The sequence below is a fragment of the Dasypus novemcinctus genome, chromosome 20 (assembly GCF_030445035.2).
Source record: "Dasypus novemcinctus isolate mDasNov1 chromosome 20, mDasNov1.1.hap2, whole genome shotgun sequence".
Taxonomy (NCBI): Eukaryota; Metazoa; Chordata; class Mammalia; order Cingulata; family Dasypodidae; genus Dasypus; species Dasypus novemcinctus.
The window spans coordinates 7,243,761-7,269,558 of NC_080692.1; the positions used below are offsets into that span (position 1 = coordinate 7,243,761).

The 25,798-nt window shown below is 55.7% G+C and overlaps 1 protein-coding gene across 6 annotated transcripts in view; it reads right to left on the reverse strand.

Moving 5' to 3' along the window:
• Window positions 1-5,169: 5,169 nt before the first annotated feature.
• The window catches only part of CAMK1D (calcium/calmodulin dependent protein kinase ID), a 384,708-nt gene continuing 364,079 nt past the window's right edge, over window positions 5,170-25,798 (reverse strand). For 4 of the 6 annotated variants that reach the window (XM_058282400.1, XM_058282398.2, XM_071210065.1 and 1 more), the window contains exons 7-11: window positions 23,812-23,924; window positions 21,474-21,552; window positions 13,271-13,358; window positions 12,215-12,332; window positions 5,170-10,709 (exon numbers count right to left, since the gene is read on the reverse strand). In XM_058282400.1, coding sequence (XP_058138383.1) covers window positions 10,597-10,709; window positions 12,215-12,332; window positions 13,271-13,358; window positions 21,474-21,552; window positions 23,812-23,924 — 511 coding nt within the window. In that variant the 3' untranslated portion in view covers window positions 5,170-10,596. Of the gene's footprint in view, window positions 10,710-12,210; window positions 12,333-13,270; window positions 13,359-21,473; window positions 21,553-23,811; window positions 23,925-25,798 lie in introns of all 6 variants that reach the window. The other 2 variants (XM_058282401.2, XM_058282403.1) reach the window with 1 other exon arrangement.

A 25,798-nucleotide genomic window follows, 5' to 3' on the forward strand; every position in this document is an offset into this window, starting at 1 on the left:
CTAGAGGCCTTTGAAGATGGGATAGACCTGCCAGGACGGGTTAAATGCTCATTTCAGGACCTTCATCATCCCATTTCACTTTCATGGTAACACATCAGACCTAAGTGTCTGAAAACATGCAGATATTTCTGACAAAGCAGAGGACCCTGCTGATGGCTGTTTCACATAGAAAAGAAAATAGTTCAAAATATATCAGACTATTTCAGTTAGAGAAGCCATGACCAAAAAAAGAAAAGTTACACATCTGGAAAAATAATATTTGAAACCGTTTTCTCCCTGATCTGAGCCCCAGGTTATGTTTCTCTTGCGAATGAGATTTTAGAGTTGGGAAAGGTGAAGTGGAGATAGAGCTGCTGCATTTCAAATATGCTCAGTGCACAGGAGACCACAGGAAATGGCCAGCAAGGACCTTGAAAGGTATGACCTCTCGAGGGTTACACTAATAAAATCCAACGATGGATGAGCTCAGACGTCTGCAGAAGTCATCCTAGGGTCAGGGTGGCTCCCGAGCAAAGGCGGAGCATCAGGGGGAGGCATTTAGAGGAGCAGAAATAACACAAGGCATGGGGGCTGACTTCTGAGTTTGAATCCTACTCAGCCACTAACCATGTGCATGAGTGTCCACTTAGCCCCCGAAAGCCCTATCTGTAAAATGGGTGTAATCACGTCGACCTGCTACACTGGTGGGAGGGATTAAATTGAGCAACGTAAGTCAAGTGCACACAGGAGGTGGACAGTTTATCCCTCTCCCTTGCCTCTCCCCCCACCTGAACAAGGCAAAGTGAACGAGGAAGCGTCTGTAGGCTAACCACTGGCATTCCCAGCTTTGACGACAGGCTGACCAACTGCAGGGTGCAGCCTGACGGAAGGCTGGAAAAGGAGAATCAGCGAGCAAGGCAGTTTGTCCAGCTCTGTCCAGTGGGAGGAAAAGGATGCCATGGAGTCAGCAAGTTCTGGCTTCGGGTCCCTGAGCAGGAATCATCCATCTCAGAGCCCTCAGCGTCCTGTGGACGACCGTCACAGGGCACGTAAGGCGTGAAAGGCTAGCTCGCGTGTGAACGCAGTTTTCTGGGAGAGGGCTTGCTGCTTTCGCCAGCAGCAGGGCATGTTTCCAAGGGAAAAAGGAATGTGTGGGCCACAGAAGGCTAAGAATATTCCACCAGAGGCAGAAGGGAAGTGAGTGGTTTCTTTCTACCACAGTGATAAGATAAGGTCTTCCTTCCCCACTTGCCCCTCTTACCAGCAGGCACCTTTCCCCGTGCTCTCTCCACTCAGCAACTGTGGCCTTATTTGGGGATGGACCGGCCTGCGCCACCTCCCTCTATGCTGCCTCGACACGGCCGCCCTGCCCCATCAGCCCCCGCCCCCTGAGTACAAAGTGAGGCAGACGCTAACAGGAGTCAGATCGTAGAACCCAAACGCTACAACAACAGCAACTACAACAACAGCAACTACAACTACAACAACAACAAGAATCCACCAGCAGCCCTTCTGTTGCTGGTTTCCCTCCTGTTTCTATCTCCAGAGTATATTTGCTCTTATTTTCTGCCTATCAAGAATTTCCCGAGCTTCCAAGGGAAACCTCAGCCTCCTGTTCCAGTTTCCGGCACATCTCATATAACAACACCTACGGCCACGTGCCGTCTGAGGCCGCCCAGGAGGAGGGTGCCGGGAGGGCGGGCTCCAGGTTGGGGTTGGTGGGTGCAGGGCTGGTGGAGGCTGAACCGCGCCCCCCGCTAAGAGGAGTGGAGTCCCGATGCCCAGCCCTGAGGGTGTGAGCCATCTATAAACAGGACCTTTGACAAGGATATTAGTTAATGCGTGCAGTCACACGTGAGTAGGACGTTCATGGGTCTAGTCATCCACTAAATTAAAAGTCCAAATGTTAATGGCCCGAAAATCAGTTACCTCCGCAGGATCTGGAGATGCAACCCAGCAGAAGAGCTGCTGGGGTCAGTTGAGCTGAACTGGACAAGGTCCCACGCTTGCAGCTGACCTGGAGAAATCCCAGCCCTTCCTCAACCCGAGAGGGTGATGAGCGCCTCTTCCCCGCAGAGCCAACGTGGTGGAGAAGGAGGGAGTGGATGTGGTGCAGGTGGCGCCGCCCCTGGCCACTGTGCCGCTCTGATGGCTGGTTCCTGCCGACGGCAGCGAGTCCAGGCCCCTCTCGCTCCTGGCCGCCCGTAGCCCGTGCCCCCAGCCAGGAGACACGTGTGATCCCGTCTGCAGCCTGGAGGGGAGGGCTCACATTAGCCCTCCCCGGGTTTTCTCAGCATGAATAGAACCGCTGGAAGGCGGTGGCCGAGAAATGGTGAATGAATGAATGAAAGCGTGCTAAAGTGCAGGTCCAGCTGCACGGCACCCATCGCGGAGGGCTGGGGATTCTGGGGGCCCGGAGGTCCACTTGGCGGAAGCCGATGGGCCGGCGGGAAAGGCCGGCTGTCCTTGGGGCTCTCGCCTGGGCCGAGACACGGGGGTCGTTTTCCTCTGCTCTCGGGTGGGCGAAGCGCTGGGCGCTGGGCCAGCCCCTTCCTGACGAGCCCCTGAAGGGGGCCAGAGTTCCCCGGGAGGGCGTGGACGCTGGCCCGTCCAGCCCCGCCTGCCTGACGGAAGGTCCTGCAGCTCACGGCGGGGGCTCCGAGGATGCCGGGTGGGGACCCCTGCGGGGCGAGCTGGGGGGAGCAGCGGCCCCCTCCCGAGCTGAGAGCCTGGCTTGGCCGCGGGTGTGGACTGGGGGTCAGTACCCACTGGCCTCCTGATGGGAGTCTGCAGACGGACGCACAGACATGAGCACGCACAGACTCACAGACTCCAACACAGACACGCTCACACCCAGATGCATGTAGGGGCGGATGCAATCACGGGCTCACACGGAGCTTTGCACATATGCACACTCACACACAGACCCACACTGAGACATACCCAGCGACACACAGACACACAAACACAAACACACAGGTGCACACTCACAGACATGCACTCCCATACACACAAACACACACACAGACCCACACTTACACACAGTGACATGCATATAGAGTCACTCCTGCACATTCACACCCAGGCCCAGCCTGGACGCACCAGCACACACACTTAGACACAGATACACACCCCCACACAGACATGCACACACAGACACACGTGCTCTACATGAAGAGCCGTTGCAGCTAGGGTGCTCCCTGGGGGCAGGGGGTGCCACGCAAGCTGGGTGCTCTGCTCGGCTCTCACTCCTGAGCTTGGAGAAGCCGCGCTGGGCCGTGGGCGCCTCCCTGGCCCCTCCGGCCAGACGCCCGCTGGGCCCGTGCCCCCAGCTGGCCCCCCACGCTGCCTGACGCCCACGAGGTCTGCAGGCGGCTGCCCGCGGAGCCTCCCTGAGGAGGAGAAAGGCTTGTGCAGCAGCTGCCCCTCCCCGGGGGCACGCGTGGCCAGGGCTTGGAGGCCGGCGGGTGCTGCCCTGTGCCCTCGCGCCCCCAGCTGAGCAGTGCCGGCTCTGCTGAGCGGGCAAGAGGCCCCAGCTCTGCCATCCCACCCTGGGCAAGGGGCAGCGCCTGACGGCCCGGGCTGGTTCAGTAGAGGAAACCAGCTCCACCCCGAGAAAGACCAACACGTACCCGGAGGGTGCGGGTCACGTGGGGTGAGTGTCGGTGCCAGTGGAACGCGTTGGGGCCCTCGGGAGCTTGGGTGGGAGCGGCTAAGAGCGGAGCTGGCCTGGGCCACGTGTGCAGGGCTAAGGGGAGGAAAGCGCGACCTCAGCCGTGTCGGCTCTCAGGCCTGCGGGCTCTTCGGGCAGGTTCTGGACTTCTGGGGTTCACTTTGACTGTAGTTTTGGTCACAGCTGGTCGGAGAGTCCTGGCTTTGATAGAGCCGTACAGGGAAGCGGCCGTGGCTCAATGGATAGAGCGTCCACCTACCATACGGAGGGTCTAGGGTTTGAACCCAGGGAGCTGACCCATGCGCAGTGCTGATGCGCACAAGGAGTGCTGTGCCACGCAGGGGTGTCCCCCGCGTAGGGGAGCCCCCACAAGGAGTGCACCCCACAAGGAGAGCTGCCCAGTGTGGAAAAAAAGAGCAGTCTGCCTGGGAATGGCGCCACACACACGGAGAGCTGACGCGGCAAGATGACGCAACAGAAAAAAAGACAGATTCCCAATGCTGCTGAGAATACAAGCAGACACGGAAGAACACACAGCAAATGGACAGAGAGAGCAGAAACGGGGGGGGAGGGGGGTGCTCTGGACGCTGGGAGGGGAGAGAAATAAATAAATCTTAAAAAAACAATACAATGTTAGTTTTCCAAAGGGAAGCCTACCCCATCTCTTTTGGTCCATAAAATCTGCAGCAACTGTGTCACCTAGTCACCCCTCTGAACGAACCTCTGTGTTGAAAGAGCTCACACTTGGGCCCGGTGAGGATCTGAAGAGACAACCCCAGGCAGCGAGCCTGCTCTTTATTCTGGGCTCACAGCCATATTTGCAGGAAGGCTTGTGCTGCTTTCATTTGACCCTGGCCGCGTGGGACAGCGTAAACGCCACATTCACACACGATGTGTCCAATCGTTTCTTCCCCCTACACAACCGCTTGGCTTGGAAGAATTGTCTGGTTGTCAAACCCCATCTCTCCAAGGTGTTTTATGAGCTGTGGATTCTAGGTACATCCTCTCCCCTTGCCCCCCACAAAAGACCTTTTTTGAAAGGGGTCTTTCTGTGAGGACTGGGGTCTAGAAATCCATGCTAAGAAATGGGTGTGTGGGTGTGTGCCGGCCCAAACAGGGCTGCAAAGCCTCCCCCTACTTAGGGGGGTGTTTCCTGGGAATCAGCGTCGGTGTGTCCCCCAAACAACTTACGAAGACCCAGGCGCATGACGCTGAGGTCCCAGGATCAACTCCACACACCTTCTGCAAGCAGCAAGGAGAAGGGGTGGGGTGAAGCGGGCGCCTCCTGCCCACAGGCGAGGTACGAGGGCCTCCGCTACCCCGAGGCCGGGGTGTGTGCCCTCCCTCTCTGGACGCTGGGTTTTTTTATTTGTGGGGCAGGTGATGTGAAATATTTAGGAGACCCCACGAGCTTCCAGGGTCTCAATCCACACTCTTACCTTCAAACCCGAGCTTCCGAGACAGAGACGGGGAATGCCCACCTCTCGCACTTGCGGAGGAACAAACTGCAGCCATCGGAAGGTGATTAATTGTCTTTATTGGCGGAAAACAAGAAGTCATCAATCTCATTATCATTATGATAGAAACCTTGTTACATGTACATGATTGTCAAGGCAGAGAATCATTAGCTACAGAGGCCCATGAACAATTTTGCCGTGTCGCACACCTAAGTGGGCTCAGCTTCTTGCAGAGTTGGTTACATGCATGGAGCAGATGCACGACTTCCCTTCTTTTTGGACAGGCATGTTTTTTCTTTTGAATGGAAAGACCGGACCAATCGCAAGCCTGGGAATGACAGACGCAGGAACGTTCCTGGCTGCAGCGTTGGAAGCTTTGGGAAAACATGCTCACTGCTGGGGGAGCAAAGAGAGGGGCACACACTTTATGTGTAGCAACTAAAGCCAATTGAGAGACTGTTCCAATTTTGACGCTGGAAAGAATGGACCTTCTGTCTTCTAACCTGAAGCCGGGACTAAGATGAACGTTCTCTGCAGCCCGCAGCCCGGTCCACCCGATGAACACGTAGCTGCAGAGCCGCAGCATTGCCGCTTTTGTTTGTGCAGCATCTCTCGGCCCTGGGGAGGGCAGCAGGCTTTCCCGCCGACGCTCGTGTCCCTCCCTGCTTTAGCTCTGTCCCGACCGGGGCTGCAGGCTGGGCCTGGCACCCCTCGCTCCCTGAAATTCAGGAAGGAATGGGGTGGGGAGATCTTAGTCTGTCCAGGTTATGACTTTTCTTTAAGGGGGAATGAGTGTTGAGGGCTTTTGAGTCCCTGGTGATACCGAAACGCAACGACTAAAGCCTTGAAATGCTACTCTCATTTTCTTTTTTCCTGTCCCAAAGAAAATAAAATCACCTCCATGTAAAACAAGATGGTAAATAATCATCAGACATAGTCATCAAACGAGAAGTTCCCTGGAGACCAAAAGGTTAAAAATGTCTACGGCAAACGCAGAAGCGGCATTGGTACAAAGGGTGAATGCAACCGTTTGTCCCTTTGGTGTAGAAAGGTAGGGAAACCAAAGCCATTCCCTGGTGGGCGCTGCCCGCAGAACCAGACTGGGCAGCCACATGCGGAGGGGCTGAGGGTGGCAGGGAGGCGGGTCCCCCGCTCAGGTGTGACAGGCGCGGGGCGGGACAGGGCGGGCTGGGCTCCGCCGTGCAGGCCAGGCGTCCCCAGGGGCTGGCCTCCCGGGGGGCCCCGGGCTGCAGGCCGCAAGGAGCCGGGGATGGGGGTGGCTGGGCCCGTGAGGCTTCTGGCAAGGGGGGCCTTAACTGCCACCTCCTCAAAACCGTCGCTGGCCTGGGGGACGTTTCCAGGCCAGCCCGGTCACCTGCTAGTTTCCCGGCGTCTCTGCACACATCATCTTCTTTTCCAGAATCTGCTCTCCCAAGTCAGCCTTTCAACCTCAACCTTTTCAGTTCTTGAGACTCCAAGGACTGAAGCCCGACTTGCCAATGTTAGGGACACTTTCCCAGGCCCCACACAGGACCACGTACCCCCGAAAGAGCGGCGGGTTTATAGGTCTGTACAATTTTTTTTTTTTGGAAACGAACTGAACAGTGTTTGGTCTGGAATGTATTTAAGGAAAAGGCCAACTCCGCAGAGGGTGAGGGGGCGGGAGGTGGGAGAAGTGCTCTTCAGGAGCATGCAAAGGGGTCTGTGCGCTGGCTGACCTGGAGCCCCTGTTCCCAGCCGGCCTGGGAAGGTGAGCCACTTGCTCTGCTGCGGGATCGGCAGCGGCTGCCCCGGCCCTGCCTCCGCCCCACGTCCAGCAAGGACCAGCGGTGCACTGTGGGGTACATCAAAGTAGGGGCTGCTGCTGGCTGAGCCATGGGCAGGAGCCTCAATCTCCCAGTCCTCCTGCCCTGGAGAGATGGTTCCAGAAGCCTCTGTCCTGACCAGACACTGGGGGCCACCAGGCCAGGCGCGGGTGGACGTCCTCTCTGCCGAGTTCCCTTCTGTCTAACGTGGTTCGTGTGATGCCGAGCCTGTGACTCGTAGCAAGGCTGCCCTGAGGGAGGGCCGCCCTCTCGGGGACGGGGCGGCTGGCCCCCACCGTGCCCTGGCGTGCCTGGCCTCCGCCTTGACCTCCCTCCAGCTCCGACGCGCCCGGAACTTGCAGGATGCCCAGGAGGGCCCATCAGCGCTGGGCAGGGAACCTGAGTCCGGGCTTCACACACCAAGTTCCTTTGCCCGACCTGCCGCCATCTGGCCTGTTTATCCAGAGCGCCGAGTTCCCGGGCAGGGGGCGAGCGAGACCCTCGCAAAGGTCACGGGCGCCTGCACCAGGGGAGGCTGCGCCTGTCCTCGCTGTGAGATTCTAGAAGGCACCGGAATCAGTGCCCATGTCGAGAACACGAGGCCATGCCTGCTCCAGGGCGTGCCCTCTGCACCTGCCGTGTCTGTCGTACAAGAGTCTGGAGGGGGAGCCTGCCCTCCTGTTCTCCTCTGGCATCGGGGACCGGGACGGGGGAAGGCGTGACGATGAGAGCGCAGCAGCGTCGGCCCAGCTGGCACCAGCGCATCTCAGCTCCAGCTGGCTTCACTCCACCTGCCCTGACGCTGGGGCCCCGGCGTGCTCGGTGAGGGGACGGCGGCTGCGGGAGGGCCCGGACTCCAGCCAGACCTTGGTGGGATGGAAGCACTGCCCAAGGGCCGCGGGGGTGGGCGGCGGCGCGCCGTGGACTCACGGTCTGTTTCGGGCAAACGCGGCTCTCCTCGGCGCCTTGCTTAGGCCATGGAGTGCAGGCAGGCTGCAGAGGGAAAGCCCTTTCCAGAACACTGTTCCAACAGCTAATGCTCAAGGGAGGAAAAACCAAGTCCGCTTGCTCTGAGAAGGTGGAGAGGCTGGCGGCGGAGCTCGGGCTAGGGCGAAGGTGCCGGGCCGCGGTCCCTGGCACCCGGCTGGCACGCTCGGCGGCCGCCTGTCGGAGCAGACGTGAGCGGGGCGCCCCGGGCTGGGCCGCTCCTCCTGCCAGGTCTTTGCAAAAGGTCCCTTCCGGGTTGTTGGCCCGTTTTGTGAGAAAACATCAGTAAGACCAAGCGCAGGCGAAGGAGAGCTGCTTCACCCATGCAGCCCGAGCAAGGGCCCGTGCGGAACTTATCTCCCCGCTTCTGGGAATATCTGGTGGCTCCAAGCAGGGAGTCATGGAGGCCTGGTGGTAGAAAGGTGGCGTGGGCTTGCTCTGATGTCACGTCCAGCACGGCCGATGCTGGGCTGCGCGGCGTCACCACCCCCTCCTGCGCTGATCCGGGACCTCACTGTGGCAAGGGGACCGTCGTGGGTGGGCGCGAGCCTGGGCCCCGGGCGCCCCCCAGCTGCTCCGCACTTAGCAGGCGAGACTTCCAGCCTAACTGCATGTCACACGCACCCCCTAGATTCACTCCAGAACATCTTTTCGTCGCCGATGAGAGGATGTGGCTTCCAAGGCTGCCTCCTAAATGCAAACGGCCACGGCACAAGGACAAAGAGCCGACGGCACCTCGAACACACACTGTTGGCACGAAGCCCACGGAAATCAGCTCCTCCAAAACGTCCTGCCTCCTACGGCAGGAACTGCGAAGCTTCGGAGCACCTGCTCATCAGGAACATGGCAGCACACCTGGAGACTCCACAGCTCCCTAAGTCTCGTTCACGGGATTCACGTCACCGTCCTTCTGCAGAGGCGGGGGATGTGGGGTGACGCAGCCCCGGCGCAGAGCAACTTGCTTCTTACGGGGCTGCGGTTGGAGCACTGATTCCAGACCCTGAGTGGGATTCTGCCAAGCAGCCGAGAGCCGACAGGCCGTGGGGGGCCAGGGGCCCTACAGCTGCACCTGGACACACCTGGGCACACCTGGACGGCCACCCTCATGGCGGCAGATGGAGCCGCTGGACACAGCAGCCCTGCGTGTGCACGCGGGCCTGTGTGAGCATGTGTGCATGTTGGGAGGGCACTGCTAAGCGTGTGGCTCGGGCATAGGCAAAGCGTGGATGTGGTAAGGCTGGCGTGACCGGCGGGCCCTGTGGAGCAGGCTGCAAGGGAGGGGAGGCGGCACGAGGAAAGCAGAAGCAGTATCCACCCAGGGGCCCTCCGCCCCTCGGGCTCGCCGCTGGGACCCCTGGGGGCCAGGCTGACTGTGCGGGATTCGGACTCAGGGATGCAGGGAACCCGGCCTCTGGGGACACCTGCCTGGCTCTACGCAAGCATCGTCACAGCGGCCCTGACAAGCGGCCGCGCCCCGGGCATCCCCTGCACCTGCACCACCTGGGGCGGGCTGTGGCCCTGGCAGGCCCGGAGCTCTCCGGGTTTTAGCTCTAGAAGCCCCCCATTTGGGGCAATCCTCTGGTCCCGGTGCCAGCCAAGGTCTTTGGTGTTCAGAGGCAGGGCCGGGAAAGCGCCCTCTGGCTGTCCAGGCCGGTTCTCCTCCAAGGCCACGCCCTCTGTCCAGCAGCATCCTCGGAAGAAGGGGTGGACGTTCTTCGGTGAGTCGGGGGCCATTTGCAAGTGTCACACTAGAAATGCACGTTTAAAAAATAGAGCATGAGGCTGATTTAAAACTGCATAGCCCGAGAGCGGCGCTCTCCTCCGGCCGAGCCTCTGAGGGGGGACAGCTGTGGGCGGGACCCGGCCCCTGCAGGGGCCGAAACCCTCCTTTGCGGCGTCTCCTCTCAGCGGGGCAGCCTTGGTTCTGGGACGAGTGGGCTTCCTGGCTCCTGACCCCAACGGCCAGCTGCTGCCCTGGTCCCTGGCGGGCGCGGTGTTGGCGAGAGGAGCGGGAGGAAAGGTTCTGGCAGGTTCTCTCCCAGAGCCTCGCTGGGGAGGAGCCAGCCCTGCAGAGCTGCCGCCTTGTCTTCTTGGGGACCTCCCCCAAGAAAGGGGAGCAGAAGAGATGGAGTAAAGTGCACTCAGCCTTAAAGACAGATTCTTGATCTTCTTCTTAGAATTTTAAAAAATAACCTTTAAATTCCCCTTGGATGGAAAAAACTCTCTTAAAGGGTTAACATAAAGTTCTACTTCTGAAAGAGCAAAAGATACAGGGCATGTAACTAAGAGGTGGAGATAGAAAGGACACATTTCTTAAAAGGAAAAAACAAACCCTAATGCACAATATTTAAACCGATACTTAAATAATCCAGTTGAAACCATTTTTGTGGCTAATGAGAAAACACAACGTAGATGGTTGGCTATGCCCAAAAGAGCGGGCGCGCCGGGCGCCGGGGAGAGGAGCAGGGCGGTCCGTTCGGCTGGAGCTTCGCCAGACTCGCGTGGACAGCACCGGATCCGCTGGAGCCAGCGCCCTCGCGCCAGTAGAGTCCGTGAGAAAAGGAACGCCTTCAGAATTGCAGTATAAAATATGGCCATAAAAAAACGCGCGTCTTCCAGTCCTCTGCAGGAAGGGACCAGGCCCGGGGGTTCCCCGAGGAGGGTCCTGGGCTGTGGGGGCTCCGGCCCTGCCTCATCACTTGCTGCAGGCGTGCCCCGTGGCCACGGTGGTGGGACGTGGTCTCCGCTCGGCTCCGGAGACCCCCGACGGAGAGGACATGAAACTACAGAGGGTGGAGGACGCCAGGCCTGGAGGGGGGCAGAGGACATGGACACGGGGTCAGAGTGGCCGGAGGGCTCCGTAGGCAGAGAACACACCCACGCCCCCTGCCCTGATGGGCACCCGGTGGGCGAGGCCACCCTGCCTGCCATCCACTTGAGGGTCTGTCCTGTCCTGGGAGCAGCACATTCGTCACGTGGTGCCTTGCTCTGTGTAGACCCAACTGGCCCCCCTTTCCTTTCCACTCAGGACAACCGCTTTGAATTTGAGGAGTCCACAGCCAAGAGCTTCCACACAGGGGACTCTTGGCATGTTCTAGGCTGTGCCTGGGAGCCCAGCACATTCCCCGGTCTAAGAATGGGCAGGGACGGGCACGCCTGCCGCAGCCCTGGGAAGCGGGGATCTGCAGGAGGAAGGACCTGAAGCCTCCCCTGGCTCCGGGCTGCCTGCGCGTTTGGCTACGAAGCTCTTGGGGACAGAGACACGCTTTGGAAAGGGGTCGTCCACCTGTCGCTGTGCGCACTCCGCAGCCCCTGCCCCAAAACGCTCCTCCCAGGCTGCCGGCAGATGTGCAGGCTGCGGGAGGTCTGGGGGTGGGAGGCAGGGGCAGCTCCCTCGGCTCCTGCACAGGGAGCTCCCTGAGACCACCAGGGGGGCTTGCTGGCGGGGATTTGCAAAGAAAAGGTCAACTGGGGGTTCCCTTAGGCCAGCAGGGGAAAGGGTCCTCATAGAAATGTGAGTTTTCGGGAGAGGCCACCCCTGGAGAAGCTGGACACTAACCCTAGCCCTAGCCCTAATCTAGTCCTAACCTTAACCCTAGCCCTAGCACTAACCCTAGCCCTAACCCTAACCCTAACCTGACCCTCCCCCTCCCCCTCACCCTCCCGGGGCATCCCCGAGGAGCCGGGACGACTGTCTAGGGAGGAGCAGAATCCAGAATCCTGCCTCTGAGCCAGATGGAAGGAGCGTGAGGGCCAGGGCGGCCCGGGAGGGCCCCGAGAGACGGCCGAGGGAGCAGCGTGGGGTGGCAGCTGAAGGGCGGCGGCCCCTCGGCCTCCATGAGATGAAGACACTACACAGAGTGAGACAGGAGGAGGGGGGTGGCCGGGCACCCCGTCGCTGCCCTCAGTCCCCGCACGGGGACGAGGGGCGAGGACTGCTCTTCCGCTCGCGCGGCAGCAAAGCCAATGTGCTTTATCGACATCGGCACCCGTGGCTGTCACCCTGCGTGAGCTCACGAGCTCAGGCTGACACCGTCTCTGCCGCCCCCACCTCGGGCCCTAGGAGTGGCTGCGCCATGGGAGGGGCTCAGGAAAAGCCTGCACCTTGGGTCCTCCCTGGACGGCCCCGGCCGCCGGAGCCTCGAGATCGCTCGCACCCACAAGCGGGAAGAGCGCCCTCCCCGGGGGGTCTGCGGACAGCGGGGTGGCACACGGCCCCCACGGGCGCTGCCCGCCCGGCTGCGCAGGTGACGGGGCCCCGCCTCCCGGCCCGGGCCGCCCGCCGCAGGGCTCCGCGCCGGCTACATACGCACAGTCTTTCTGGCCGGCCAGGCTGAGGCCGCTGGCGACGCCGGCGCTCGAGCTGTCCAGGCTGCTCCCCAGGTGCAGCTTCCGCATGTGCCTGACCACGGCCGTGGCGTTGAAGGCTTGCTGCAATCACAGACGGGCGGGGCCCGGCGGCTCAGACGCGCCCGGCCGCCCCCCTGAGGGGGCCCCAGCTCCCCTCGCCCCGCGACCCCCTCCAAACATCCTCGGGACGCCCCGCATGGAAACCGCCGCGGGCCCTGCCTCCAAGAGTGCCGGCTTTATGTGGCACCCCCGTCCCCCCACCCTCATCTCAAAACAGGTCCTGGAAAGTCCAAATATTTCGTTTTCTTCTGACATCATAAAGATAAAGAATAGACATAAACCCATATCGCGCCATAATTTAAGAGAAGTGACACTTTGGATAAATGGAGGTATTTTTAAAAGCTGTTATTTTCGTATCACGGGTCCTTGGGTTCTAACTACTAGCATTTCCCCGACTACACGAGGCCAGTGGACTGCACGTGGTTTCTGGGCAGGCTGTCAGCGTTGGGTCTCGTAGCAGAAGAGTGACCTCTAATGACCCACGCTGCTTAGAATAAGGAAAGACTTCAGGTCCTCACCTGGAGACGGCTACACCTCGGCGGTGTCAACCCGTCCAGGTATTACCAGAAAACACTGATAAGTTCCCCTCAGGTTTCCTGCTCTTTTCCCTCTGCAACACTTTTTAAATAATTGTCAGATTACTCAAAGTGCCAGCAAAGCGAAGAAGGACAAAGGGCTGCGCTTGCATTTAAGCAGCAGCAAGCAGGGGCCAGCCCAGCTGCCGCTTCTGAACCCACAGGGCAGGGGAGGTCACCGCTCCCCCCCTTCACGCCACGGCGCTCCCCTCGCCTCAGTCATCGTCTCAGTCATCAGTTAGAGTTAGCACAAGCGTCTGGGGGAGGTTCTGGGGATTTTAGTCCCACCTGGGGGGCAGGAACAAGGAACGCTCCAGGGGCAGGGCCGGGCGGTTTCTGGGGCGTGGCGCGGTCCAGGGCGCACGCTTTGGGCCCCGGACTCACCTTCCACTTGCTCTTGGCGAAGTTCTTCCGGATTTGGGCACTGACAGACTCGTGGATGTTTTTGTTGAGGGCGGTGTCGCCAGCGATCCTGAAAACAGAGGCAAAGGGGCGCCGTCGAGAGGGCGTCCCCAGGAGGGCACCCCAGCCCTCTCCCCCGTGGACCCCGGGGGCGTCTCAAGCCCACCCCCCCTGCCGCGCTGCTCTTCTGCCCCCTGATCCCTGGGCTCCCCCACCACCCTCCCTGAGGGGCTGCTGCTGGCTCCGTGTTTCTCCCACGCCAGCCTGGAGTCCTGCGGCGTCCGAGCGCAGGGTGACAGCAGGACCTGAGTTCACAGACCCCCCACACCCCTCCTCCGGCCTCCCTGTGCCTCCACCCCAGCTCCCTTCCGGCCGTGCTTCCCAAGCTCTTCGGCTTGTCCTCGACTCTCTGACCACTGGGTCCGAGCCTGGGACCTCAGGTGGGCGCCCCCACTCTCTGTCTTCCTCACGTCCCCAGGCCAGGGTTTCGGGCCGCCCCCGCTGGACTCAGCCCTCTGATGCGCCCCCCAGCAGCAGCCCCACGCCCTGTGCCCCACGTGAGGGCTCCTGGCCCCAACTCAGCCCCCGCAGGTTCATCTGCCCTTCCACTGTCTAGGAGGCTCAGAGCTGCGGCCACCAGGCCACCCGGCCCGACCTGGTACTGGGCGACCGCTCTCGCGCTCTGGCTTGTCCTCAGCCTTCTCCGTCACCCCGTACCTCCTCCTCTTGACTCCCCTCCACTCCCCTTCCCTCTGTGCTTGGCCCCACCCACACCTTCCCCTTCTGGTTTGCCCTGCCCCCTCCGGGCTTACCCCATAGCAGTGCGGTGTTTATGAATTCCAGACAGACACTGGGTTATGTCTGCAACCTGGTCTGTTCCTCTGGACATATTAGATTGTATTAAGAGCACGGGTTTTACTTTTACTTGATTAAATTAGGATTAGGGCTCTAATTTGGCCATGGCAGTAGGACATTCACAGAGAAAAGGACTTGGCAGAGGACTTGGATGCTGGAGCCCCAGGAAGTAAACCCCCCAAGAAGGGGTGGGAAAATGAGCCCAGGAAAGGAGCCAGACTCAAGATTCTCAGACCAGGCAGGCAGCCACTCGCCCCCACTCGCCCACCGGTGTGTTTGGAGCACGCAGCTCCTGGGGCAGTGCTCAGCCTGGGAATTCCCTGTTTCCTGCCACTTCCGTCCAGGTGTTTCCAAGAAAGAGCTGGCTGCTGGTGAGTTCTAACTGGCATCCTTTTCTGAGCATGTCGCTGCCATAGATGGTGCAGGGAGATACTCACGTGAGCCCTCTAGGAGAAAAAGCTTTACAAAGAGTCTGCAGCTCCTGCCAGCCCCCTCTGCCTGTTCAGATGCCCGTTTCTGTTTCACTGGTATGTGGCTGGGGGAAAGTGGCAGTGGACTGTTGTTGGAAATGGGTCCTCGGTTAATTTCTGAGTGTCATCTTGGCAGTCTAGTGTCACCCTGGCTGGGGAAAAGGGGGAGTAGGTGCAGGTGGGGGTTACTTTTAAGTGGAGCTAGCAGGCTGCATTCTGTGCTCAATTCTAAAGTGAGAGCCTGGCGGCTGGCCGTAGGAGGGTATTTTGCATCCGGGGATCGTTTCTGGTCTGATAAGCCCTGGACATTTTCCTTGGCTCCCGCCGGCAGCTGGAAGCAGCAGCCTGTGCCCCACGGGCTGCTCCGTGCCCTGGCGGTGGGGAGCATCTCGGCACCTGCCCCTCAACATCTCCGAGACCCCATCAAGTATTTCTTAGCATCTGAGAACTTGGCAGTTGGTGCAAGAGGAGGGGACGACGGCAGTCCAGGGGGACTGAGAACAAAGCATGGCTCTCCCTGACCCTGGACAAGGCCGAGGGCTGAGGGTGGAGAAGGGACGATGTTTAGGCGGAGGAGGATATGTGCAGGAGTGGGCTGGGAGCGACTGCCGCCCACTCATCAGACTGGGGAGCGGGGAGCCCCAAGGGGGAGAAAGCGGAAGCCTGGAGGGGCAGAAGGGTAAGATGGGGGGGGGCCAGAAGTGCAAGGGGCGGGGTATGTATCAGTCAGCCAGAGGGGTGCTGCTGCAAAGTACCTGGACTCTGTTGGCCTTTATAAAGGTATTTATTTGGGGTGGAAGCTTGCAGTTACCAGGCCATAAAGCATAAGTTACGTCCCTCACCAGAGTCTGTCCCCACGTGTTGGAGCAGGATGGCTGCCAGGGCCTGTGAGGGCTCAGTCTTCCTCTTCCTCTCTGGGCTCTGAGGTCCCAGCTTCTTCCAATCTCAGCTGGAGCCTGGAATAAGTCTCGTCTCTCTCCCAGGGGCTCGTTCCTCTCTGGGCTCAGCTGCTCTGCTCGCTCCAAAACGCCAGCTGTAGACTCTCAGGCTCGCTCTTCCCGGGGCCTGTGCAGTGTCTAAGGACCCCAGACCCTCTGTGCTCCTACTTCAGGATTGCTCCTCCACACAGCGGGAGGCAGAGATTGTGTGGAGTGAGGGGACTGTCGTGGTGACCACTGTCCCAGGAACAGACCAGTGCTGCTGATAGGGCATTTCATCATCAGTCTCCGCCTTACTATCCTCTGCTCACAGGCCATCCAAAGCCTCTCTCCTCTCCCTTAGGCGTCTTTTTCGTGTGTGGCCTGCTCTTCAGCAGCTGTGACTTGGTGCTTTCCAGTCCGGGGTTCTAGGTCGGCTTGATGATGCTGACAGGTGTCCTAGACAGTGCTTTCCAGGCTCCTGGGCTGTCCGCCATCCCCGTGGCCCACCGGTTCCCTGGCAGTCCTCCCTCCCTCCAATCTGCTCCAGCAGCTGGAGCCTAGAAGGGGGGTGGTCTCAGTGACCATTCAGAAAAGGCTGCAGTGCCCCCCTGCCCCGCAAGGACAAGGGGTTCCCCCAGGAGACTGTGGTCCTGATGTGCAGCTTCCCCACTTTAGCTCTCCTGTCCACGAACCTGGAGACAGAGGCTCAGAACAATCCGGCAGTTTGAATGAACTCCATCGGTCCTTCCCTGTAACTAAGGACAGGGGCATTCTGAACGGGCCCCTCGGCTACCTGCTTGTTCCTTACCACGTGTGATGGTTTGAAGCCATAGGGGCCCCAGAAAAATCATTTTCTTAAAGCTGGTCCCTTCCTGTGGGAGTAAATCTACTGTAAGTGGGACCTTTAGATTAGGTGACTTCAGTTAAGGTGTGGCCCAGGGTGGGTCATAATCCTCTTGCAGGAATCCTTTAAAAATGGAGAATGGACAGAGAGAGAAAGGCACAGAAGCAAGAAGCTGAAAGTGATGAAACCCGGAAGAGAAGGGAGAGACCAGCAGACGCCGCCATGTGCCTTCAGTCTTCGCGGAAAAACCATCGCCCTGATGATGCCTTGATTTGGACGTTCTTCTCAGCTTTAAAACTGTAAGCTTATAAGCTAATAAATTCTCATGGCAAGAGCCAACCCATTTCATGGTATCTGCTTTGAGCAGCTTTAGCAAACTAAAACACTGTGCGCATAAAGAGACAGGAGCCTCCCGTGCAGGGGGCTCTGGAAACATCTGGTAAGGTGGACTGATGGCCTCCACAGTGAGAGCCTTGAAGGATCCTGCTCCTGTTTGCACTTGGCCATGTGAGGCTAAGGGGGTTTTGGCTTCCTCTTGAGGCTGCTCCTCGCTCCAATCAGCTCTGATTAATTTGCAAGAGCAAGTGTGGAATATCAGCTGATGCTCTCTGGATATAAATGACGGCTGAGGCCGCAGCTCCCTGAACTGTGAAGTTCCTAAAGTTCTGCTTCGCTCCTAAAGCTGCGCTCCACTTTCTATCAGCTCTTGGCCAAATCTGAGTCTGCCTTTGCCCCAGCGATTCTGCATATAAGAGACAAGCACGGCATCAATGCAGGCATGTGGGAGGGTTTCTGTGACACTTGAGTCAAATGTATTTGTTTTTCATCATTTTCTGATGCTGGATTTCCTGGGATTTTTGAATGGCACAGTAAAAATGATAAAGCAATGGAAAAAAAACAAAATAAAGCATCCCTGAAGTACAAAAGCATTGACTCATGCTGCTCAAATGCTAATGAATCACTCAATATGGCATAGGCCACCTATGACTCTGAAGTCTTCATCTTGTGCTTGTCCTCTTTCCCGAACTTGGGACTCACACAGCAGAAGGCCCTCTGGGGATCTCCATGGAGATGATTCCTAGCACCTAAATTCGGCAGCCCAAAGCTGAACCCATTCTCTTCCACTCAAACCTGCTCTTCCTCCCAGCCACTACCCTTCTAGGATGCTTGGAAATGATCGTAGACTTCTCCCCCTTTTTCTCCCCCACCCAGGGCTCTTCCCCAGACTTGTGGCTTCTGCGCCCCGAGTGTCCCTCACAACCTTCCTGCCCATACCTCTGCATCCCAGGTATGCTGTCTCCATCGTCTGCGCCTTCTGCTGCCCTCCCACACTCCATCTCCCACAACTCATCCTCCATCCTGTGATCAGACTGAGCTTCCTAAAATGCAAATATGACCACCCAGTTTCAAACCCATCAGGGGCTCCCACCACCTAAAGGAAAGAGGACAAATTCCTTGGCACAGCTCAGTAAAATAAGGATGGCTCATGTACACAGAGAAGACTTCTTACGTGCTGGGAATTCTTCTTTACATGCATGGTCTCCTTTAATTCCTCCAAACACCCTGTAAGATTTATGCTGCTAACTGTGATTTCAGTTGTATACAGGAGACCCAAAGGGCTGAGAGGCTGGTCAAGGTCACCAAGGACTTGAACCCCAGCAGTCTTATGCCAGAGGTCATGCCAGTCACAGGCAGCTGCTGCCTTCCTTTCTAGTCCCATTGCTCTTCTAGTCCCATCCCCTCTCCTTGCTCTCTCTTAGACCAGGTTCAACAATGGCAGGGGAGGAATATTGGTGTGGGATGTTATTGATAGGGGACACATGGTTGGCAGGGAGTTCTACAGGGCATATATCCAGGGTACATAAAAATGTTTGGATATTTTCATAGTGGATACAATTAAAAACAACAACTGAGGGAGTGCTGAGTTCCTAGCCAGGGGAGCTCTATCACAGTCCCTAAAGGAACAGCAACAATCCCCCAAGTGCAATGGCAAAGACCAAAAAAGAAGGAAGGTTCAACAATGAGCCCTTGATACTAATGACTATGCTTATGAGCCTGTGCACCTGAAATAAGAACAAGGCCTAGAGCTGCAGGGTGCCTAAGAGTTACCTCCTGAGAGCCTCCATGTTGCTCAAATGTGGCCAGTCTCGAAGCCAAACTCAGCATGTAAATGCATTGCCTTCCCCCCAGTGTGGGACATGACTCCCAGGGATGAGCCTCCCTGGTGCCAAGGGATTACTACCAAGTACCAGCTGGTGATGTAACTAGAAAATGACCTTGAATAAAAGGGCAAACTCAGACCAGCAGAATATCTCAATCTACATATAATACCAGGAGTTAAAAATGCTTTTTGATCTGAATCAAAGGGGGAAATGGAAAGGACAAATGAGTTTATATGGCTATGAGTCTCCAAAAAGAGCTGGGAGATTATCAGAGGGGTTGCCCTTATGCACACCTCAGCAGAGTCCCAAAGACAGCTAAAGTAGATACAACCCCAGGTATTAGTTCTTCTGAGGGCCACAGAGACCCACAGGTTCTATGGTCATGGCAGATGGAGTTCAGTGCCATGTCAGTTGGCCCTACCTTGGAGTTTGTATTTCTGTGTGATGGAGCTGGACTCAGATGTGATCTTTGTCCACAAGTCTCTCCTGTTACTTTTACCGGAACTGAAGTTGGTGCAGGGGTTTAATGTATACCCAGGCGACCTGAATCTCTGGACTGACCATGTGATAGCCAGGCCCTGAGCCTCAACAGACTTGCAACTCCTACACTCTGGTTTATTGGACTGACCCCATTCAGCTAACATGGAGGTGAAGAAGGTCAGCTACCACACCAGGGAGCCAAGAGTGCCTACAACTGAAAGCAGGAGAATTGCATCCAGCATCCATGTGGAACCTAAGCCCCCTCTTGATATAGATGTGGAGTGGACACAACAATTCCAAGGTCCACAGGATGGAGGAATAGAGTATGGATTAGAGTGGACTTACTGATATTCTATTCATGAACTCTTGTGATTAGTAATCGAAGAAAATGTGGCATTGGTGTGGAGAAAGTGGCCATGGTGGCTGCTGGGGTAGGGAGTGGGAGGAAGAGATGAGATGTGGGGGCGTTTTCGGGACTTGGAGTTGTCCTGGGTGATGCTGCAGGGACAGTTACCGGACATTGTATGTCCTCCCATGGCCCACTGGGTGGACTGTGGGAGAGTGTGGGCTATGATGTGGACCACTGACCATGAGGTGCAGCGGTGCTCAGAGATGTATTCACCAAATGCAATGAATGTCTAATGATGATGGAGGAGATTGTTGTTATGGGGGGAGGAGTGGGGTGAGGAGGGTGGGGGGTATATGGGGACCTCATATTTTTTGAATGTAACATTAAAAAAATAAAGGCAAAAAAATGGGCAAAAAAAAAAAAAGAAGAAGAAAAAAAAAAAAGAAATAGCAACTGCTGGTGATGCAGGGAATGGAGTGAACTTTCCAGCCTCAAAGCCAAGGTCCAGGTTGCCCACCCCACTAGGATCTGCTCCCATCCTCGTCTGTCTGGAGCCTGGGAAGTCTCCGCTTGGGCACCAATATCACAGTGAGCTCTTTCCTAGCCAGCTGAGTCCATCCTTCCCACACAACCCCCCCAGCAAAACTGACCTCGCCCTTCTTTGGCTTTTCCAAAATGCTTTAAGAAGGAGAGGTTTGGTTTTAACTGGCCCTCTTCCTGATTTCTACAGAGCTCGGTGGGGTTAGTGAATGAGTATAGAGAGGGGAAACCACTTTCTTCCCCCCAGGAGTTGACCTCAAATGTGTCTTACAGCCTTAAAGGTCTATTGTTTATAAAGTAAAGAAATCTTTGTTGTCATACGGTTTGACCTAGTGTCAAATATCAAGATGATCAAGACTCAAAACTGCCTGCATCTCCAGGAAATTCTCCTTTCCCCAGCTCCTACCTTCTTCCCCTTTGCCTCTCCTTCAGCGTGGCAGCCCAGAGCATTAGTTTTGGAATTGGGCAGTTCACTGGCTTTGCTAATTGTGGAATCCTCGCTAACTTGACCTTTCTAACTCTATTTCCTCATCTCTGAAATGGAGATAAATCCCATCTCACAGGGTCCCTATGAGGAAAAAAAGGAGATAACCTTTTAAAGCAATTAACACAGTGCCTGGAACATAACAAGCGCCTGCTAGATGACACCTATTCTTACAACTGAATGGCTGTGTCACTATTTTTAAGTAGGTCCCCTTTGGAAGGGTGACAAGCACAGGAAACTGGAGGAAATGCTCCAGGAGGACCAGGAAGCTGGAGGACAAGACAGTGAACAGTGTCCTAGAGTGCTCTTGGGGTGGGAGGTAGGGGCAAATTTCTCGTGAACTCATGGCTTTGTCCATTTATTTTCATTATATTGGATATTTTATTACTCTTGACATTTGTTTCAAAATAGATGTTCATGGTGTTATGTATGATATGAAAGCGACGGCTAGTTAAGCACTTGCCACATATCAGACATGGGGCTAAGCCCTTGACATGCATTGTTCCTGATCATTCCTTGTGCCAACCCTGTAAACTGGATTTTGCTATTCTCATTTTAAAGATGAGAACACTGCAGCTTGGAGAAAGTAAGCATAAAGCCAAAGTCACCACTAGGCTAGAGAGCAAAACTGGGCTCCAACCAACCCCGAAGCACAAAAACGTGGTGTAGGTTAAGCAGAGCGCTGTAGAATAGCACGAACTGTCAATGAATCCTCTGTAGGCAAAGAAACTTGAAAAGCAACTTAACCAGAAAAACATCACAACTTCAATTCAGCTCACGACGGAGAAATAAACTCAAGGAGTAAAACCCTCCTCTTAACACCTCTTGCGGTGATGACCGTCAATAAAAACAGCCCTAAAATGCCTTATGCCAAGCAGAAATGCTGCAGCTCTCCTTTGCCACGTAACTTCTCAGGAGCGCATGCGGAAGGCTGGGTCCTGGCCTCAGTGTCTGGCACGGGGAAAGGAGTAAAGCCGTGGGAAAGAATGAGACGAGACGATCGCCACCGAGAACGGCCTACAGGAAGCGTGCTGGGGTGGCATTAGGTGCCAAGGTCTGTATAGTGGGTGGTTTTCCTTACCATGGGTGACGAGCTGCCTGCTCACAGGTGTATCTTTTATTTGGATCTTTCTCCATCAGATTCCGAATGAAGTCTTTAGCTGTTTAAAAAGAAAGCACAAGGGAAAGAATCAGCAGGTGGCTTGAGACACGATGACCTGACACTGCCAGGTCTGTGAGAGAATTGGGTGCAGCATTAAAATTCCTAGCCCAGCCCTCCACGGACCCTGTTATATCTTAGACCCCAAGGGCAGGTGGGACCAAAATTTTGGGGGAAGGGAAGATTGGCTTGGGCACCAAGAGAAGACTCAGGAATGGGGCAGGGGCCTCCCAGCTCAGAGGCTCTTCTCTCTAGCCGCCAAGGTCACCTTTTTTTTTCTTTTTTCTTTTTTCTTTTTTATATTACCTTTTTTTGAAAAAGATACACAATGTTACATTAAATGTAATATTAATGTTACATTAAAATGTTACATTAAAAAATATAAGAGGGTCCCATATACTCCACATCCCACCCCCCACAAAATGTTATATTAAAAAATATAAGAGGGTCCAATATACTCCACTCCCAACACCCCAAACACCCCAGGGAACTGAGAGGCTAAAACTGCAAGCAGGAAAATCCCATCCATCACCTGTGTGGGATCTAAGCCCGCTCTCGATTTAGGGGTGGAGGGGACATCACCATCCCAGGGTCCTCAGGAAGGAGGAATAAAATATGGATTAGAGTGGACTTACTGGTATTCTACTATAGAAATATTGTGACTCTAGCAATGGAAGAAATGGTATCATTGATGTGGAGACAGTGGCCACGGGAGCTGCTGAGGGCAGGGAGAGGGAAGAAGAGGTGACATGGGGCATTTTCGGCACTTAGAGTTGTCCTGATATTGCAGGGACAGATGCAGGACATTATATATCCTGCCATAACCCACTGAAAGGACTGGGGGAGAGTGTGAACTACGAGGTGCCCTTTTGTCCAGAGAAGAGATAACATCTCCTGGTAACCATGTGCCTTTCGTTCGGCAAGCCCCTGCCTCTGCTGCCCCTTCCACCAGGCACTGCTGACTCCACACATCCACGAAGCCCCCAGGTCCTGGGCTGTGGCGACGAGGCCCTCAAGAAGTGCTGTGGGCAGCCCGCTCGGTCCTCTCAGATGAACGAACTGGGAACTGCAATGCAACGCGATGTGCCTGATGGGGGAGGCGGAGGGGGTTGGTGGGCCAGAGGGAGGAGGCCCTGCGCTAGCCTCCATCATCTGAGAGACAAAGCTCTGTCTCCTCCGGTCCTTAGATTCGCCCTCCCCGAGGTAGGGAGGAACTCGACTGCAACTTCCCCTCGTCAGGTGGAGACAGGCTCAGACAGGGTTGGTCCAAGGGCTTTTTAAAAAAACTTTTTAAACTTATTTTGAAATAATTTCAAACTTACAAGACAGGTACAAAAATAATACAAAACCCATACAGAGAGCTCCAGTATACCCCTATTCCCCAGAGATGCAGATTCACCAATTTTAACATTTTGCCCCTTTTGCTCTTTTTCCATCCCTATCATCTATATTACCATGTCTCTATCTATCTACCTAGTCATCATCTATCCTCTATCTTCTATATCTATTTTTATCTCTATTTTTTTCTGGTCACGAGAGTACGTTTTTATACATCACTCTCCTTGAACACATCATACTTCCATGTACCTTTGCTAAGAACAAGGATACTCACTTACGTTAACGGTTATCAAGTTCAAGACCTTCAACAGTGATATGAAGCTTACAGTCTATGTTCCAATTTTTTATATACCCTAGTATGTCCTCTGGGGCCTTTTGTCCTCCCTTGTTAGATCCTGACCAGAATCACGTATTGCATTTAGCTGTCGTCTCTTTAGACATTCTCTTTCTCTCTTTTTCTGTAACTACGGACCTGGGCCTTGGTTCTGCTCTTTCTCCTGGGGAGGAGATGGCAGGCTTCCCTGGGGCCGTGCTGGTGGAGCACAGTAGCTGAGACGTGGGCTCTGGAGTGAGGCGTGGGTTCAAATCCCAGCTCTGCCAAGTAGCTGGCCAAGTTATCCACCGGCCCGGTGCCTGGGCTGCCGCCTGGTGAGCGGGGATGATAGCTGCCCCTTCCCAGCAGGCCGTCCCGGGGAGTGGGTGGGTAAGGGGGTGTGGCACTCTGCACGCAGTAGGTGCCCGATAAGGAGAGCACAAGGTACCTCACCCGGGAGTCCTAGGCCTGCAGTGGTGGGTGGACGAAGGCCTGCCCGTCCCCCACTTTGCAAGTCAAGTCTCATGCAGAGCCGCGGAGCTACCCCGGGACGGTCTGGACGGGGTGAGAGGTGCTCGGGGGCCGCCCACGGCAGCTGCTGGGACCTACCGGAGTCGGAGATGTCATCCCAGTAGGGGGAGTCGAACTCGTACTCGGCCTTGAGGATCTGCTCGAAGAGTTTGGAGTCGTTCTCATCATAAAAAGGCGGGTAGCCACAGAGCCTGGAAGACAAGACCATGTCAGGAGCTGTCAAAAGCCGTGGTGCTGTCCTGTGCCTGGAAGGGAGAGAGGTTTTCCCGCCGAGTTAAGGAAACCTGCCCTGGGCACTGCAAATGTAACCTCAGCAAAGAAATTGCACATTCTACAGGCACAGACGACCAGGAAGTAACACTGTGCTTTCATAAGTAGCAATAAAGGTTAACGCAGGCAAAGATCAACAATTAAATGCATAGGTTTGAGTCCCCCTTACCTCTTTGCACGTTACTGGTCACAAAGTCCCATGCATCCTAAAAACCTAGCAGGTAGGCTTCTGTGCGTGAGTGTCATGCATCTTATTTTCTGAGAGTGTAACGTAAACAATGGGGGGTTGGTGGGAAAAACAACATTTCGGGGCCTCTCCAGGTTTGTTTAATTTTAGAAACCACTGTAAGAAGATAAACACTCTACAGCCTTGACTTGCCAACCCTGGCTGGCACAGGGGGCCCTTACCCGTGTACTCCTGTCCTACCATTCCCAAGCAGGTATTGGAAAGGTCAGAGTCTTGCCCAGGAGCATGCGCTATTGGCAGGAGTTGGTGCAAACAATAATACCAAAAATCGCCAATCCATGAGCCATTCCATTCTCGAAACCATTTCAAGGTGGGTTTGTAAAAGGGTTGTATTAGGATGTTGGTGCAAGCAACTACAGTAGTTGAGGTACCAACAGTCATCGGACAAATGTAAGTAGACTTTTTGATTAAATGCCCCAAAGACAATCTGTCCCCTAAAATCATGGGTTCTAGCTCTAGTGCTGATCTTCTCATGGGACCTCTCCCACTAGTTGGCTACTGACACAATATCTGGACCAAAATGTCCTCATCTAAAACAAATGTCCTCATCCAAAATGTCAGACTAGAAAATTTCTAATACTCATTCCGGTTTTAAGAGGCTGAGGCTCTGTGACTCACCTCTCCCCATTTGTTGGTCTGGCTAGATAAATGAAAGATCTGGGCAGAGAATTTTTACCTGCTGGAGGTTTGTGGCAGGCAGGGCAGGCCCTGGCGGGGATGGTGTGAATTTGGTGAATCCCTCCCAAAAAAGATTATGTTTTTTAATTAATCCATTCCTGTGGGTGTGGGCCCCTTTGATTGCATTCGGTTCTGTGAAGGGAACTTGATTAGATCACCTGATTAGGTGGCTTTTGATTGGACTCCATCAGTGAGGCGTGACTCAGGTTGGGTCTCTGCCCTCTTGCTGGGTCTTAAAAATGGAGACACAGAAAGAGACACAAAGAGAAGGGAAGCCACCTCTTTGACATGGCCATGTGAGAGACAGGACCTGAGGATCACTTGCAGCCAAAGCTGATACACAAAGCCTCAACATGGGCCCACGGAGCAGCTCCATCTGCCTGGTGGCCCACAGCTGAGCTCTGGGCAATGATAGATTCTGGAGGGAAGCCAGAGATGGGGCCATCTTGCTTCGCCACATGGAGGATGCCAGGATCACGGGCACCTGACTTTGGTGAGAAAGCATCTCTGATGTGCCTCGATTTAGATATCTCATGGCATTAGAATGTAAGCTCTTACCCCAAATACAATTCCCATTATGAAAGTCAATCATTTCTGATACTTGGCCCTGCCAGCCTTTTGGCAAACTAAGTCAGATGGATACGCTGGGAGGTGGGATTGAAGCTGGGGCTGTAAGCGGTCCCCAGGGCAGGAGGTGGGCTCTAGAAGCCCCGGTGCCATGCTGGTGGAGCAGGCCTCGGCTCTGGGGCCCCACAAGCCTGGGGGAGGCAGCCACAGTGTGAGATCTGCCCCACATGGGCCCTAATCCCCCATCCAGCCAAACTTTGTTCAAAGCACAGCTACAGCCTAGAGACCAGTTTAATGAGAACA